The 13,343-nt window shown below is 37.0% G+C and overlaps 1 protein-coding gene across 5 annotated transcripts in view; it reads left to right on the plus strand.

Annotated features, from left to right (window-relative positions):
- Positions 1-13,009, plus strand: part of LOC113394099 (segmentation protein cap'n'collar-like) — a 120,458-nt gene extending 107,449 nt beyond the window's left edge. For 4 of the 5 annotated variants that reach the window (XM_064220134.1, XM_064220131.1, XM_064220130.1 and 1 more), the window contains 11 exons: positions 3,119-3,199; positions 4,080-4,191; positions 4,826-4,922; positions 5,267-5,372; positions 6,389-6,489; positions 6,861-6,981; positions 8,075-8,161; positions 8,971-9,101; positions 9,346-9,519; positions 10,347-10,446; positions 11,264-13,009. In XM_064220134.1, the coding sequence (XP_064076204.1) occupies positions 3,119-3,199; positions 4,080-4,191; positions 4,826-4,922; positions 5,267-5,372; positions 6,389-6,489; positions 6,861-6,981; positions 8,075-8,161; positions 8,971-9,101; positions 9,346-9,519; positions 10,347-10,446; positions 11,264-11,328 (1,175 nt within the window). In that variant the 3' untranslated portion in view covers positions 11,329-13,009. The remainder of the gene's footprint in view (positions 1-3,118; positions 3,200-4,079; positions 4,192-4,825; positions 4,923-5,266; positions 5,373-6,388; positions 6,490-6,860; positions 6,982-8,074; positions 8,162-8,970; positions 9,102-9,345; positions 9,520-10,346; positions 10,447-11,263) is intronic. The other variant, XM_064220133.1, reaches the window with a different exon arrangement.
- Positions 13,010-13,343: the final 334 nt, after the last annotated feature.

The raw sequence follows: 13,343 nt of genomic DNA on the forward strand, positions 1-13,343 counted from the left end.
CAGGCAAGCACCACTGAATTTTCATGTGCTTAATTTGTGTTTATAATTCATCTCGTGCTCGACGGTGAAGGAAAACATCGTGAGGAAGTCTGCATGTGTCTAATTTCAACGAAATTCTGCCACATGTGTGGACCAACCCGCATATGCTCCAAACCTTCTCAAAGGGAGAGGAGGCCTTAGCCCAGCGGTGGGAAGATTACAGGCTACTAATGTATGTAATGCTCATGATTAGCGTGTTATTATCAATAACAATTATTCGCTTGTCCCGTAATAACATTAATAAGACTCGCTCAAATAAACATTACGCGACAGTTTTAAGTATATAATTCATCGTCGTCACGATGATACGTATTTTTTTTTTTATCTTTATTTTATCTCTGCGGTTTTAGAGGATAAAGGCGCGACCGTATTCGGTCTTATAGTTCCATTGCATACATTTTTTTTTTAACGAATTCATATTCATTTGTATCTCTCGTGACGAACGACGGTTGTTATGAAGGGTTGGGGGTTGTTTTCGTTCTTTCGCATACTCTATTCCGACCATAACAGGAAAAAAGCCAAATAAACAACATTTGACAGCGAATTGATGCGACATCATTGGTCGAGAGCTCGATTAGTCTATGATATTCACTATGGATTTGCGATTGACGTTTGAACGGCGACGAAACTGTTATCGGAACTTTGGAAGTAAAATTAAAGTGGATATAAGTAGTTAAGTGTAACAGTGTTGTGTTATAAATAGAGATATGTTAATCGTAAACTCTTAGTAGTGTTTATAGCTGAGCTTATTAGCAAATCTCATGGAATACGTTAATCTGAGGTTTGTTTATCTTTTTTCCTACTTCCATTGGAATAGGCTGTATAATATTATGTCTGCATCATTCCATCGATATTATAATCCAACATACCGTCAAGTGCAGATAGTATATGTTAATAATTTTTAATTATTTAATTTAATATTCAATTTATTAATTAATTCAATTTTTTTAGTTATTACTGTATATTAATTGTCATAACTTTTTATTGAATTTAGTTTGTTTTACGTTATTAACGTGATCAATTATATTACTGAACTTGTTGATTATAATATTTATTGCTTCAATTTTTTAAATTAAATGTAGTTAATCTCTAGTATTTTAGTATTATAAAATTATTTTATAAAAAAATATATACTTGTGTGTATAACATTTGAACGTATACGTGACTGCTGACGGTCCTTAATAAATAAATAAATAAATAATCTTTAGCATATTCCAACGACTAGAAGATTTAAGTCAAATAAACAACTTTTGACATTGAATTGACGTACGAATTCATTGGAAGTTGGAATCATATGTTGTAGCGCCAAGCATAAATATTTTATATTGTTGTGTTTCGATATGAAGGACGAGTGAGCTAGTGTAACAGGCACAAGGGACATAATAACTTAATTCCCAAGGTTAGTGGCGCATTGGAGATGTGAGGCCAGGCATTTTTACCCGTTCGCCTGTTTATTCCACAAAAAAAGTTAAAACAAGATTATTATTTTTTCACTTCTGTTTGTCAAACCTTTTTCTTCCCGTCGTGTTTCTTTCCGCCCGCTTCCCGCAATGCATGCGAGTGATTCCGCGAAAGGGACGGAAGTGTGTAACGCTGTTCGGTTTGACCAATGAGCGCGCGTCGCTAGAGTTAGAGCTAGTTTCCAAGAATGTTGCATGGTATGAGGTAATTAAATTAAGCCTGTCCTCTCGACCGTACCGTTAAACCTCCGCCGTGTCTTCTCCGTCGCACGTGACATAATCTGTGCCCTCTCGGCACAAATAAAAGCCCAAAAAAAAAATGTTATCTTTAGTATTATAATTAAAAAAAGAGCTAGAACAACAAGTTCATTTTTCAAATTCATAATTTTAATATAAACAGGCGGGCATTTCTAAAAGTACCTACCGGTACCGAGTACATAAAACAATATTTGTGTAAAAATCACGCTTGAAATTATAATGCTAATTATTATCATACAAAAAGAAATCTTAGAAGTAATGTCTTTTTATTCTATGTCGCATGTTTTTTTCATCGCGCCTCAGTCATTAACCCACAGACGAATGAAACGATTGACCAATGAAACAGCTTAGAGATACGAAATATATTATAATATCTTATCTTTTCAAATAGATAACTTTCTTCGTGTGATGTTATCGTTCGTTTATATTTATAACGTTAACATAAAATGTTATATGTAAATAATTAATATGCTATGTATTCGGTCCTACCAAGGTACATAACATAACATAAACAGCCTGTAAATTTCCCACTGCTGGGCTAAGGCCTCCTCTCCCTTTTGAGGAGAAGATATGGAGTATATTCCTCCACGCTGCTCCAATGCGGGTTGGTGGAATACACATGTGGCAGAATTTCGTTGAAATTAGACACATGCAGGTTTCCTCACGATGTTTTCCTTCACCGCCGAGCACGAGATGAATTATAAACACAAATTAAGCACATGAAAATTCAGTGGTGCCTGCCTGGGTTTAAACCCGAAATCATCGATTAAGATGCACGCGTTCTAACCACTGGGCCATCTCGGCTCGGCCTCCCAAGGTAATGGTGATTATTTCTCCAAGCATTAGGAGTTGGCAGGAGAGTTTAATACGATGGTTATTTTTTACATTTTGATTGTGTAGGCAGACTGGCAAATGAGCCACCTAGAAGTGAATGGTGTCTTATATGTCAGTGCATAGTATAAAACAAACTCGTTTCCCTCTGTATGTCTGTCCCTGTGTATGCTTAGATCTTTAAAACAACTCAACGGATTTTGATGCGGTTTTTTTTAATGGATAGAGTGATTCAAGAGGAAGGTTTATATGTATAATAAATGATAATTTTAGAGGTTTCTAATTTGATGTCGTAAATAAACACATTTTTTTGCGGTTACATTGCAAACGCTGGTTGAACACTACGAGATAGATCAAAATAATGTACTACAGTATTGTACACCTTAAAAAGGTCTATAAAAAAGTCCGCGATGGTACAAGTCTATCTATTAGGGATAACCAACAGTAACCATTTTACTTTTTACGAGAAAGAATAGCTTAATTTATATTCGATACGAATGTCGTGTAACGTGTACGATTTTTTGTTTCAGGCATGTACACCATGCGCATGTTGGACGGCGCTTCGGCTGGACATGTAACGCATAATCAAACTCATATGCCAATGAATAATGGTAAGTCTACCACTCATAGGGACCTCTGCCCTATTATATATAACAGTTGGGTTCGGGGATCGATTCGACATTTGGAAGACTATGTGGGCGTGAATTGGAGATATTCACAAAATTAAACGTATTTAATATCGTCTGATCACTGTATTAATTGATTCAATAATCGTACACCACAAATATCAAAGGATTACAATGATTCATCTCGATTAAGAGCGAATGGGTTTGCAAGCAGCCATCGCATTCGAATCGCCTGTCAAATCATAACGGCTCGCGTCGCCATGACACTTACAACTCCATTCGGGGTGACCCGCTCTTAAAAGTAAATCAGCCATCAGACATTATTGCCATCTACTAGATTCATCAATTATCCAAATCAACGACCAAAGTAACCGCGCCCCGTTATATATATAAAATTTTATTGCCAATACCAGGATTGTTCAAGTTAAGCGAGCGTATATTCAAATTATTGTTCACAAATTCAATAGGTTTTTAATTGAACAAATCAATGTCACGGATAATGTCACGGTAGGCATAAATATCGTTAAAATATAATACACACAAACACATATAAATAACTGAATTTATTACAAAAGAATAAAGATAATGTCGGAAATTAGCGATTCGTCGCATACGCGGTGCGCGGGAAATCTTGAATGTAACTGTCGATCCAAGATGGCCGCCGCGCTGCCATCGACGCGACGCTTCACTAGAGCGCCGTTCAACTCCCATTGACACTCCTTTCCAACCAGTATGAATAAACAAGATGGCGCACCATGCGCCTTCAAATATATATACATACAGTCAACATAATAATAGTCCTAAGATTCTTTATTAAGACTCATAGTTTTACCAATGTTTAAGAAACATCTGAATTCTTTAACAGAACGGGATTCAGCATCCGATAGCGCGGTGTCCTCGATGGGATCGGAGAGGGTACCGTCTCTCTCGGACGGGGAATGGTGCGATGGAAGCGATTCAGCGCAGGAGTTCCATAGGTAAGATTGTTGTTTAATAAAAATAGATCGGCAGACTGATGATAAGAGGTCACCACCGACCATAGACTGCTGTAAGAAATGTTATTGGGAACTAAGCTCCGATTAAACTAGACGGAAAACTAATCTAAGTATTGCCGTTTGGAGGTGGATAAATGACCCATAGACCTGCACAAAGCGTTGGGGGGTACCCAATCAAAACCCTAACCCACCTGCCCCAATCAGGAGCTTATCGCACAGTGTCAGATACCAGTACAGTTTCTCGTATCTGCCTTCACTTATATTGTATCGTAATATTTTTGAAAGCTCTAGCTAGATAAGGCTACAGATTCCAAGGTCCCGAGATTCCAAACTCCAGGTCGGGCTGATAAAGACTAATTGGGTTTTTCCGTCGGAAAAATTCTCAGTAACGGCCCGGTGTTTTGGAAGCCGGAGATGTGTACACTCCTAAGCCTCGGAAAACGTAAATCCTGAACTATTTCCGGTGGTGTCGGATTTGAGAGTGACGCTATACAGAGCAGCTGTTTGCACACACTCATGCACTAACATGTCCCGCGTAGTCGGCTGGTCTCCCTCGAGAACGTCATCACATCGTCGTGATTTTCGATTTTGAATTTATTGAGCTCTTTGCTTCTAGCTCCAAGTTCCGACCCTACGAAGGGGCGTATGGCAGAGATAGAACTTCGCACGCGCCCCAAAAGAAACATCACATGTTCGGGAAAAGATGTTTTCAGGTATTTAGTACTTTTTTTTTTTTTAATTCATCGTCTCTGTTAATCATTATACAGATTCTTTATGTCTACAATTCTATAAACGCTTTAATATTCTATATAATCTTTAGTATTTTTCCATTGTGGATATAAATTAACAAAGGTTTTTCAGAAATTTGTTTTTTTTTGTTGACTGTACAATATATTAATAAATTTGTACAGTCACCAAAAAAAAATGGATAAAAATAAAAAACAATTTTTATTAATATTAATACTGATAATTTTAGTTGCAACTTTAAAGGCAGTTAGCCTGGCTCTTCAGATATTTCCAAAGCTATATAACATTTTCGTTATAATTTATATCACAGGAACAAGCACCCGCTCCCCTCGAACCGCTGTTACCCGCTCGACCACCGGGCGTCGTGAAATACGAATGCGAACAAACGTACCACGATAACATGCACATGCATAACGGTGAGTTTCATAACATGTACATGTTTCGTGACACATTTTTCTAAGCTCGGGCTTTTTAAACTTTTTACCCTCGTGTCATATTGATCCATCGGATCGTTGAAGTGATTGTTTAGAGAGGAGGAGGAGGTCTTTTGGAATTAAGTCATCGTCAAACAAACTAATAGTCTAAATTATTTATGTTTGCACGCGCGAGAAATAAGAGTTTATGTTTATATTGAGATAAATAAAAACGGGATTTGTTACCTCGAAATCCGGGCTCTTAACTTCGAAGACACCTTCTGTTCAGGGAGCGTTTAGTTGGACACGCGTTTAAGGAACAGAGCCAAGGGATGGCTGATATTATTTGTTTAAGAGAAGGATAGTAGTTCGTTACACTTTATTTGGTGGAAGGGCTTTGTGTGCCCGTCTGGGTGGGTACCACCCACTCATCAGATATTCCACCGCCAAGTAACAGTACTCTATATTGTTGTGTTCCGGTTGGAATGGTGAGGAAGCCAGTGTAATCACAGGCCCAAGGGACATAGCATCTTAGTTCCCAAGGTTGGTGGCGCTTAGGTGATGAAAGGAATGGTTAATATTTCTTACAGCCCCTTTGTCTATGGGCGGTGGTGATCACTTACCATCAGGTGGCCCATACGCTCGTCCGCCGACCAATGCCATACAGAAAAAGCTAACTTAACGATACACACGTTGACACGACAAGGGAATTACGTCATACGTCGAAAACATACCATTATCCTAAATATATAAAAATAAGGAATCAAAACTGTCGTCTGTAACGTCAATGGTCTAAATTTAAAACTTGGAACCTGAAGTAACTTATATATATAATATATTATACAAGTGCCTTCTCCGAAACCCGCTGCGTCTTCTGATTAAGTTTTATCTATATCGGTTCAGTACTTTTTTTTCGTTTAGGCTTTACAGAAGATAGTATCTATCTATGTTTGTAAAATTTGTCAAAATAATTTGTAGGAAGACAAAATGTTTTACACAACTTTCCTCAAATTCCTCAGTGGAGTACCCCCCTCGCCACCAGCTGCCGCCGCCGCACGTGACCACCCTCCAGCCGGCGCTCGACTTGAACACGCCGCACACGAGTCACGCGTTGCTACAAGTGAGTTGATTTAAAATAATATACTTTAATATTTGATCAGCCCCTATAGCCCATTGAGTTATAGCCTTTTCGATATAGTAATAAAATTAATAAAATAAAATATCCTTTATTGCGGCTTCTTTTTACAGTAAATTGATACATGCTTACTTGCTAAAAACTAAATTGATCAGCTCGTCTGTCGACAAAGGCCTCCTCTGAAGATTTCCACGTATTCCTGTATCTTGCTAATCGGCTATAATTCGATATAGTACTATTGGTCCGAAGATTTGGAGCTTGTGGAAGATGAGAAGATTTTGAACACGACACAAGATTAAGCGAGTGGGAATCCAGTGGGGGTTGATGCGAATAACAATGGTCTGTCTCTCCCCCAGAGCACTATACCGAGTCCGACTCGCTTCGGCTTCGCTTCCGGCGACCGGGTGAGGCACAACCACACGTACAGCGCGCCGCTGCCCGCCGCCGAACAGCGGCAGCCGACGCGAGACAAACGAGGTTGGCACCATTGTCTTTAGTCGATGCGATCTTGACAGAGCTCCTGGCAGCTGGTCTCCTGGTACACTTGACAATAATCTGATTTCGTCCCATCATAGGCCTCCGACCGCGAGTTAGTGTGGTTATATAATTCCTTATCTTCGATTGGCTTTTGTTTTTTAACATTTCGTATCTGTGGATTTTATTAAATTAATGACGTAGGCAGTTGAATGTTTGAATAAATTTTGGTATGTATATGTCTACGTCGTGCAATTTGGCGGATAATGTTTATGCAACTGTTATTCGATGGGCAGGTTTCCTTACGATGTTATCCTTGATCGCTGATTATGAGAAATATAACCAAATGAAGTCAACGAAATGAGGTCTTTGGTTAAGATGTATATGTTCCACTATCTTGACTTTGGGGATATTTGAGTTAACAGTTAAGATATAACTAAATTTAGAAACATTCGATCCAAAAATTTTAGACCCAACTAGATTTAGAGACATTTGAAGCAATTATTTGTGGCACGACTAGATTTGGCAACATTTGATCCAACACTTTGTGACACAACTAGATTTGGGGACATCTGATCCAACACTTTGTGACACAACTAGATTTGGGGACATCTGATCCAACACTTTGTGGCATAATTTGATTCGACTATTTAAGATACTAGATTAATTGATTTGAGAAAAGTAATTAGATTTGCCTTGTTACATCTGAACTTATTGATAATACAACAAATCGTTAGAGTTCTTGTGCATTTTACAAACAACCATCCCGTGTTTTGACCCCCAAAAGGTTGTTGGTTTCCAAAGATACATTATAAGTACACCTGCACACCGAGAGCGTCATTTTAAATTACAAGTCTCTTTCTTCAAAAACAGACTTCCATACAAAATTCCAAGCCCCATTTTACCCTCTAGGTGGTGGAGTATCCTAAAATCAGTTCTTGGCGGATGTCTACACCCTATAAGGAGCCCACCTGCCGTATTTCAAGTTTGCAAGTGTTATAGTTTCTGAGATTTCGTGATTAATCAGTGTGAGGTATTTCGCTTATATATTTAGAGATTGAACACATAAAATAACACCACGATAAATTGTTTATAGTTCGTCGTCTCACGGATGGGAGTACGTCCGACGGAGGGAGCATTGCGGGCCACCTGAGTAGAGACGAGAAACGAGCAAAGGCCCTCGGTAAGTGATCGTGACATGTACACATATGCACATGTCCAGAGACACATTCGTACGAAAAACGCACATGCATATCAAAATGTTTATTCGATGTTTTACTTTGAACCAAAAGAAACAAATGCGAAATGTTAAATTTTAAATTTATCGAATTGGTGTTTGCTGATGTCCGTGGGGATTACTTCTATACGTTATAAGAAGGAGCGGTTACAATGGCCAGGATGCGCTGAGTTTCTAACGGTATCCTGAATACGTTGATGCGGAAATTGGATAAGCCATTTGTTAAAAATTGGGGGCAACTTCATGTATCAACTGGTTGTTTTCGACCCCTTAGGGGACATTCATTTGTTACGTAAGACTATTTTCGCTTGTTTTTTACCCCCTTTTATAAGAAAAATAAGAATAGGCCGACCCCTACTTTTAACTCTAACTTGTTTAATATTTATTACGTAAAAAAAAAAAATTAAAAAATTAAATTTAAAAGGTGCTAATCTTTTTTTTTGGCCCGTCCGCGCCCGTTGCCATGGAAATGTAAATATTGTTTTATACCTATACGCATCCGAGCGAACTGTCGAAGTTCGCTCGGATGCGGATCGAACCTTTTTCAAATAATTTTAACTTTGCTCATTTTTTTTATCTTACGTAAGAACTATCGAGACTCCTTCCCACCCCATTGTAAGAAAACATAAGACATGGTCGAGCCCCCTCCCCCCTAAATCGTCTTACGTAATAAACTGACTGGCCCCTTATGTATCCACTAACATAGTTTTTAAGCTTGTATAATAACACTGTAAATTTATATCTGTCTGTCCCAGGTATACCTCTTGAAGTTCACGATATAATCAACTTACCAATGGACGAGTTCAACGAACGCCTCTCGAAGCACGACTTGAGCGAGGCTCAGCTATCTCTTATAAGGGACATACGGAGGCGAGGAAAAAACAAGGTGAGATATTTAATTGAAAAGATATATATAATCGTGATGATGTTCCCTCAGCTTCGTACGAGCCAATATTTAGTATTTATATGTTCTGCTTTGAGGGGTGAGTGTGCCAGTGTAACTACAGGCTCAAGGGCTTTAGTATTTCCAAGAGAGTTTGCAGACTATCCAATAACTTTATCAAGCCGAAAAACTATATTAATAATTCACTGCTCAAAACTCAGTTAAATATTTTATTGTCGATCACCAGGTGGCAGCACAGAACTGCCGTAAACGTAAGCTCGACCAGATAACATCGCTGGCAGACGAGGTGCGCACCGTGAGGGACAGGAAGGCGAGGACTCAGAGGGATCATAATACTCTACTGGCCGAGAGGCAGAGGATCAAGGAGAGGTTCGCTGCACTCTACAGACACGTGTTCCAGGTTTGTTATAGTTTAAAATATTTAATCATTAGTTTTTAGTTACGTAGCTATATTTGCGAATTGTGATCCAGTTTATCAACTTCGGGGACTTCCAATGATCTAACTTGAGATACGTAACTAGATTTTGGGGACATTGATGCCACGATTTGAGACGCCTAACTAGATTTGGGGACATTAATGCCACGATTTGCGACGCCTAACTAGTTAGATAGACTAGATTTGGGGATATTTGTAATTATGGAATATTATGTTTGTAAAAATTGTAACAAACATTGTATAAACACGAAAATACCTTCGATTAAACATAAGAATAAGATAAGGCTAAGATAAGGTGTGAAATTGTCTATTTCGAGCGACCTGAAACTATTGTCGGTTTAGCGAGCAACTTCATCTTGTATACAGACATTTTAAATTTGCCGTTTCATAGATTCAAATCATTTGTAAAAAAATCCATTGGTAAAGAAGGCACATTATTCGATACAAGATTATATCGATGATAAAAAAGCGTGGAGTTAACGCTTGTTGGACGATAACAATTTACTTTAATTTTGTTTACGTCTTTAATTTTTTTTTCTCGTAGAGCCGTAGGACCGCTCTCTAACCGTCCTCTCTCTAAAATTAATTCTTTGTTAAATCGTAACAATTTAGTAAATCACAACCGAGAATCCTCTTTAATTTGTCTGCACGTCTACGGCTAAGGCTCTTCAAAATGAGACCGTAACCAATTTTTTATCCAGCTATCGTCCCATGATCACTGGGACAAAAATCAGCTCACGCCATTAATATATAAGATATATTTATCGTAATATATTTGTATATGTTTACAGAACCTACGCGACCCCGAAGGCAGGCCGTTGTCGTCGAACCAGTACTCACTGCAGCAGGCTGCTGATGGGAACGTCGTACTCGTACCGAAGATGCAGCACGGTACGGGACGATTTTGAATTTAACTTATTTCATTTGAATAGGTAGGCAGGCTGGCAAAAGACCGGGTAAAGAATTCATTGGGACCATCGGTCGGTAATAAAGAAAAGCGAACTGCCACACACAGAATAAACTTTTTACTAATATAATTGTATTCAACTAACGTGACTGTATTTTTAGATGTCGAAAAAGAGTAACTACTGAGTTTCTCGCCGGTTCTTCTCGGTGGAATCTACATTCCGAACCGGTGGTAGCTTTGCTTTAAATAGTTTGTTAAATGACGATTCAAAAGTGCTCGTAGAAGCCTACTCGAATAAAGTTTATTTTGATTTTGATTTTGATTTATCAAGTTACACAAATACAGTTCTACAATAACGCTCACTTGAATATCTAAAATGATTTGAATAATATAATATGATTTTTGAATAAATTAATTATTATTTTCAACTTTATACTCATAATATATGAGAGCCGAGACGGCCCAGTGGTTAGAACGCGTGCATCTTAACCGATGATTTCGGGTTCGAACCCAGGCAGCACCACTGAATTTACATGTGCTTAATTTGTGTTTATAATTCATCTCGTGCTCGGCGGTGTCTAATTTCAACGAAATTCTGCCACATGTGTATTCCACCAACCCGCATTGGAGCAGCGTAGTGGAATATGCTCCATACCTTCTCCTCATAGGGAGAGGAGGCCTTAGCCCAGCAGTGGGAAATTTATAGGCTGATTATGTACTCGTAATATATACTGATTACAATAATTGACACTTTATTTTTTGCATTGTCGAATAGCCTGTTGTAATTTTTTTTTTTTACAGATCATCCCATGAATCGGTCTTCCGACGATGAAATGGACCGCAAGGCGAAGAACTACGAACAGTGACGTCGCCTGCACGGACAGACACGCGTACGGACAGTAGTATTTGTACGAGAACAACAAGAATAGATTATTTTATTCTATTAAACCTTTTTCAGTGATCTTTCTTTCAATATCGTGCGAATACTATTAATATTGGATTATCGACCTTATAACGACTCGTTAAAGACCAATTTGACATTGTATAAATATTGGGTTAACTGAAATTTTCAAAACTGTACCCACTGATGCGTGGAACATTTTTTTTCATACAAGAATACACGTTATGTAAAAATGTCTATGTAAAAATTGTATGAAATTTCATATATATATATATATAAAGACATTTTTGTTATAATAAAAAGTCTTTTAAAACATGTAACAGTTAATTTCTAACTTAACATGACTTAGTTCGTTTTTTATATTTAACACGATTTCCTGTATAATCTGTTGAGAGAATTCGTGATTTAAAAAAAAAAAGGATGTCTATGATGCGATATCGCGGGCCGATTTAACAGAACATATTTTTTTTATAACGTATACGACTTGTAGTTAAATATAGTTTGTCTCAAAATGAACGAAAGAGCTCAGTATTTTTTTTTTTTTTTTCACCTTCTCGGGTGAAGATTGAACACGGATCGACATAACGTCGCTTTTAACGAAATTAAGTTCGAATAATTATATTTTGTGAAACTTTCTCGATGTAAATGTGATAGTCAAAAATTCCATTTTTGTTTAGCGTCGCATAGTTTTGTCGAAGTGTTGCCAGTTTTGACTTCTTCGAAGTTTATAAATTGACGTGCGTAACGTCGCTGAGTTGCAATAAGTAATTATAAATTATGCTTTTCTGTAATATATGTGTTAAGTACATACTTTATTTATGTATAATAATTAATAGGATAGATTATTATTAAAAAAAAAAACTTTTAGATAACAATAAAAAAGATACCAATCTGTTGAGAAAAGTACAAAATTAACGAATATGGGATTTCTGTGAAGGTTTCAACTGGAAGCGTATAATGTTGAAAAGACTGGCGTTGAAGTAACTATTCGAAATTTAAAAAAAAGAAACGACAATACATAAAAATCTTTGACATCTTAAAGCTATAATAAGCAAATGTAAAAACTGAACTGCCATTCAGCCTTACCTTATGCATTAAAAAAAAACAGTAGAAAAAAAGTTGATTTAATTGTTTTCATTGATACTAGAATTGTTTATTTTTTTTTTCTAATCATCCGGTTGGAACCTTAACTTTAAAGATTTCAAGTTTTGTTTTTTTTTTTTAAATATAAGAGATCAGTCCCTAGTGATGTTTACTGGTCTTTTAGATTTAACGTTTTATTTAATCTGTAAGTTATAGATATGTCATTTGTGTCGGCAATTATGTAACTTTTTTGAAGACAACAATTTTTAAATAAAAAAAAATATATACATTTTTTGAGTTTTCATTTTTTTTTTTTCAATCAGTTTTAAAAATATTCTAACGTACTAATTGTATATCGTAACGGATCCATATGCGTTTCTTTTATCTGTAAAAAATATTGTTGTCTTTAAAAATTCGAATCCCTTCTATGTGGTGCATATTTTTTATTCGTAGTGTAATAGTGCTTGCAAGAACTAATTATCATAATATTTATGTAAAGTAAGGGACTTTTAGGCGACGGGTATTGCATTTCACTAAGTTTTTTAATAAATACTTAGAGTGGCTTCGTTTGTTTTATTGTAGTTACATTTATAAATACGAAAACAAAAAAAAAACACAAACACTACTAGTCCATATATATACAAGAAACAGGACGAGAAATGCTTGGTTTAACTTGAAATTGTCGACCTGGATTTCCTATGTGCGTTCGGCGCCATCTTGAAAAATAACCGTCATCGGTAGGTTAAAAATGTATAGGACCGTTACCGTTGTAGAGCGTTAATAAAGCAACAAAAAGCATCATCATAATTCCCGTATCACGACGCACAGCCTCGTTAACGCCAAAAATAACGCACATAGGGAAATTGAGTTCGACAATTTTAAGTTAAACTTTTCTAC

The sequence above is a fragment of the Vanessa tameamea genome, chromosome 31 (genome assembly GCF_037043105.1).
Source record: "Vanessa tameamea isolate UH-Manoa-2023 chromosome 31, ilVanTame1 primary haplotype, whole genome shotgun sequence".
Classification (NCBI taxonomy): Eukaryota; Metazoa; Arthropoda; class Insecta; order Lepidoptera; family Nymphalidae; genus Vanessa; species Vanessa tameamea.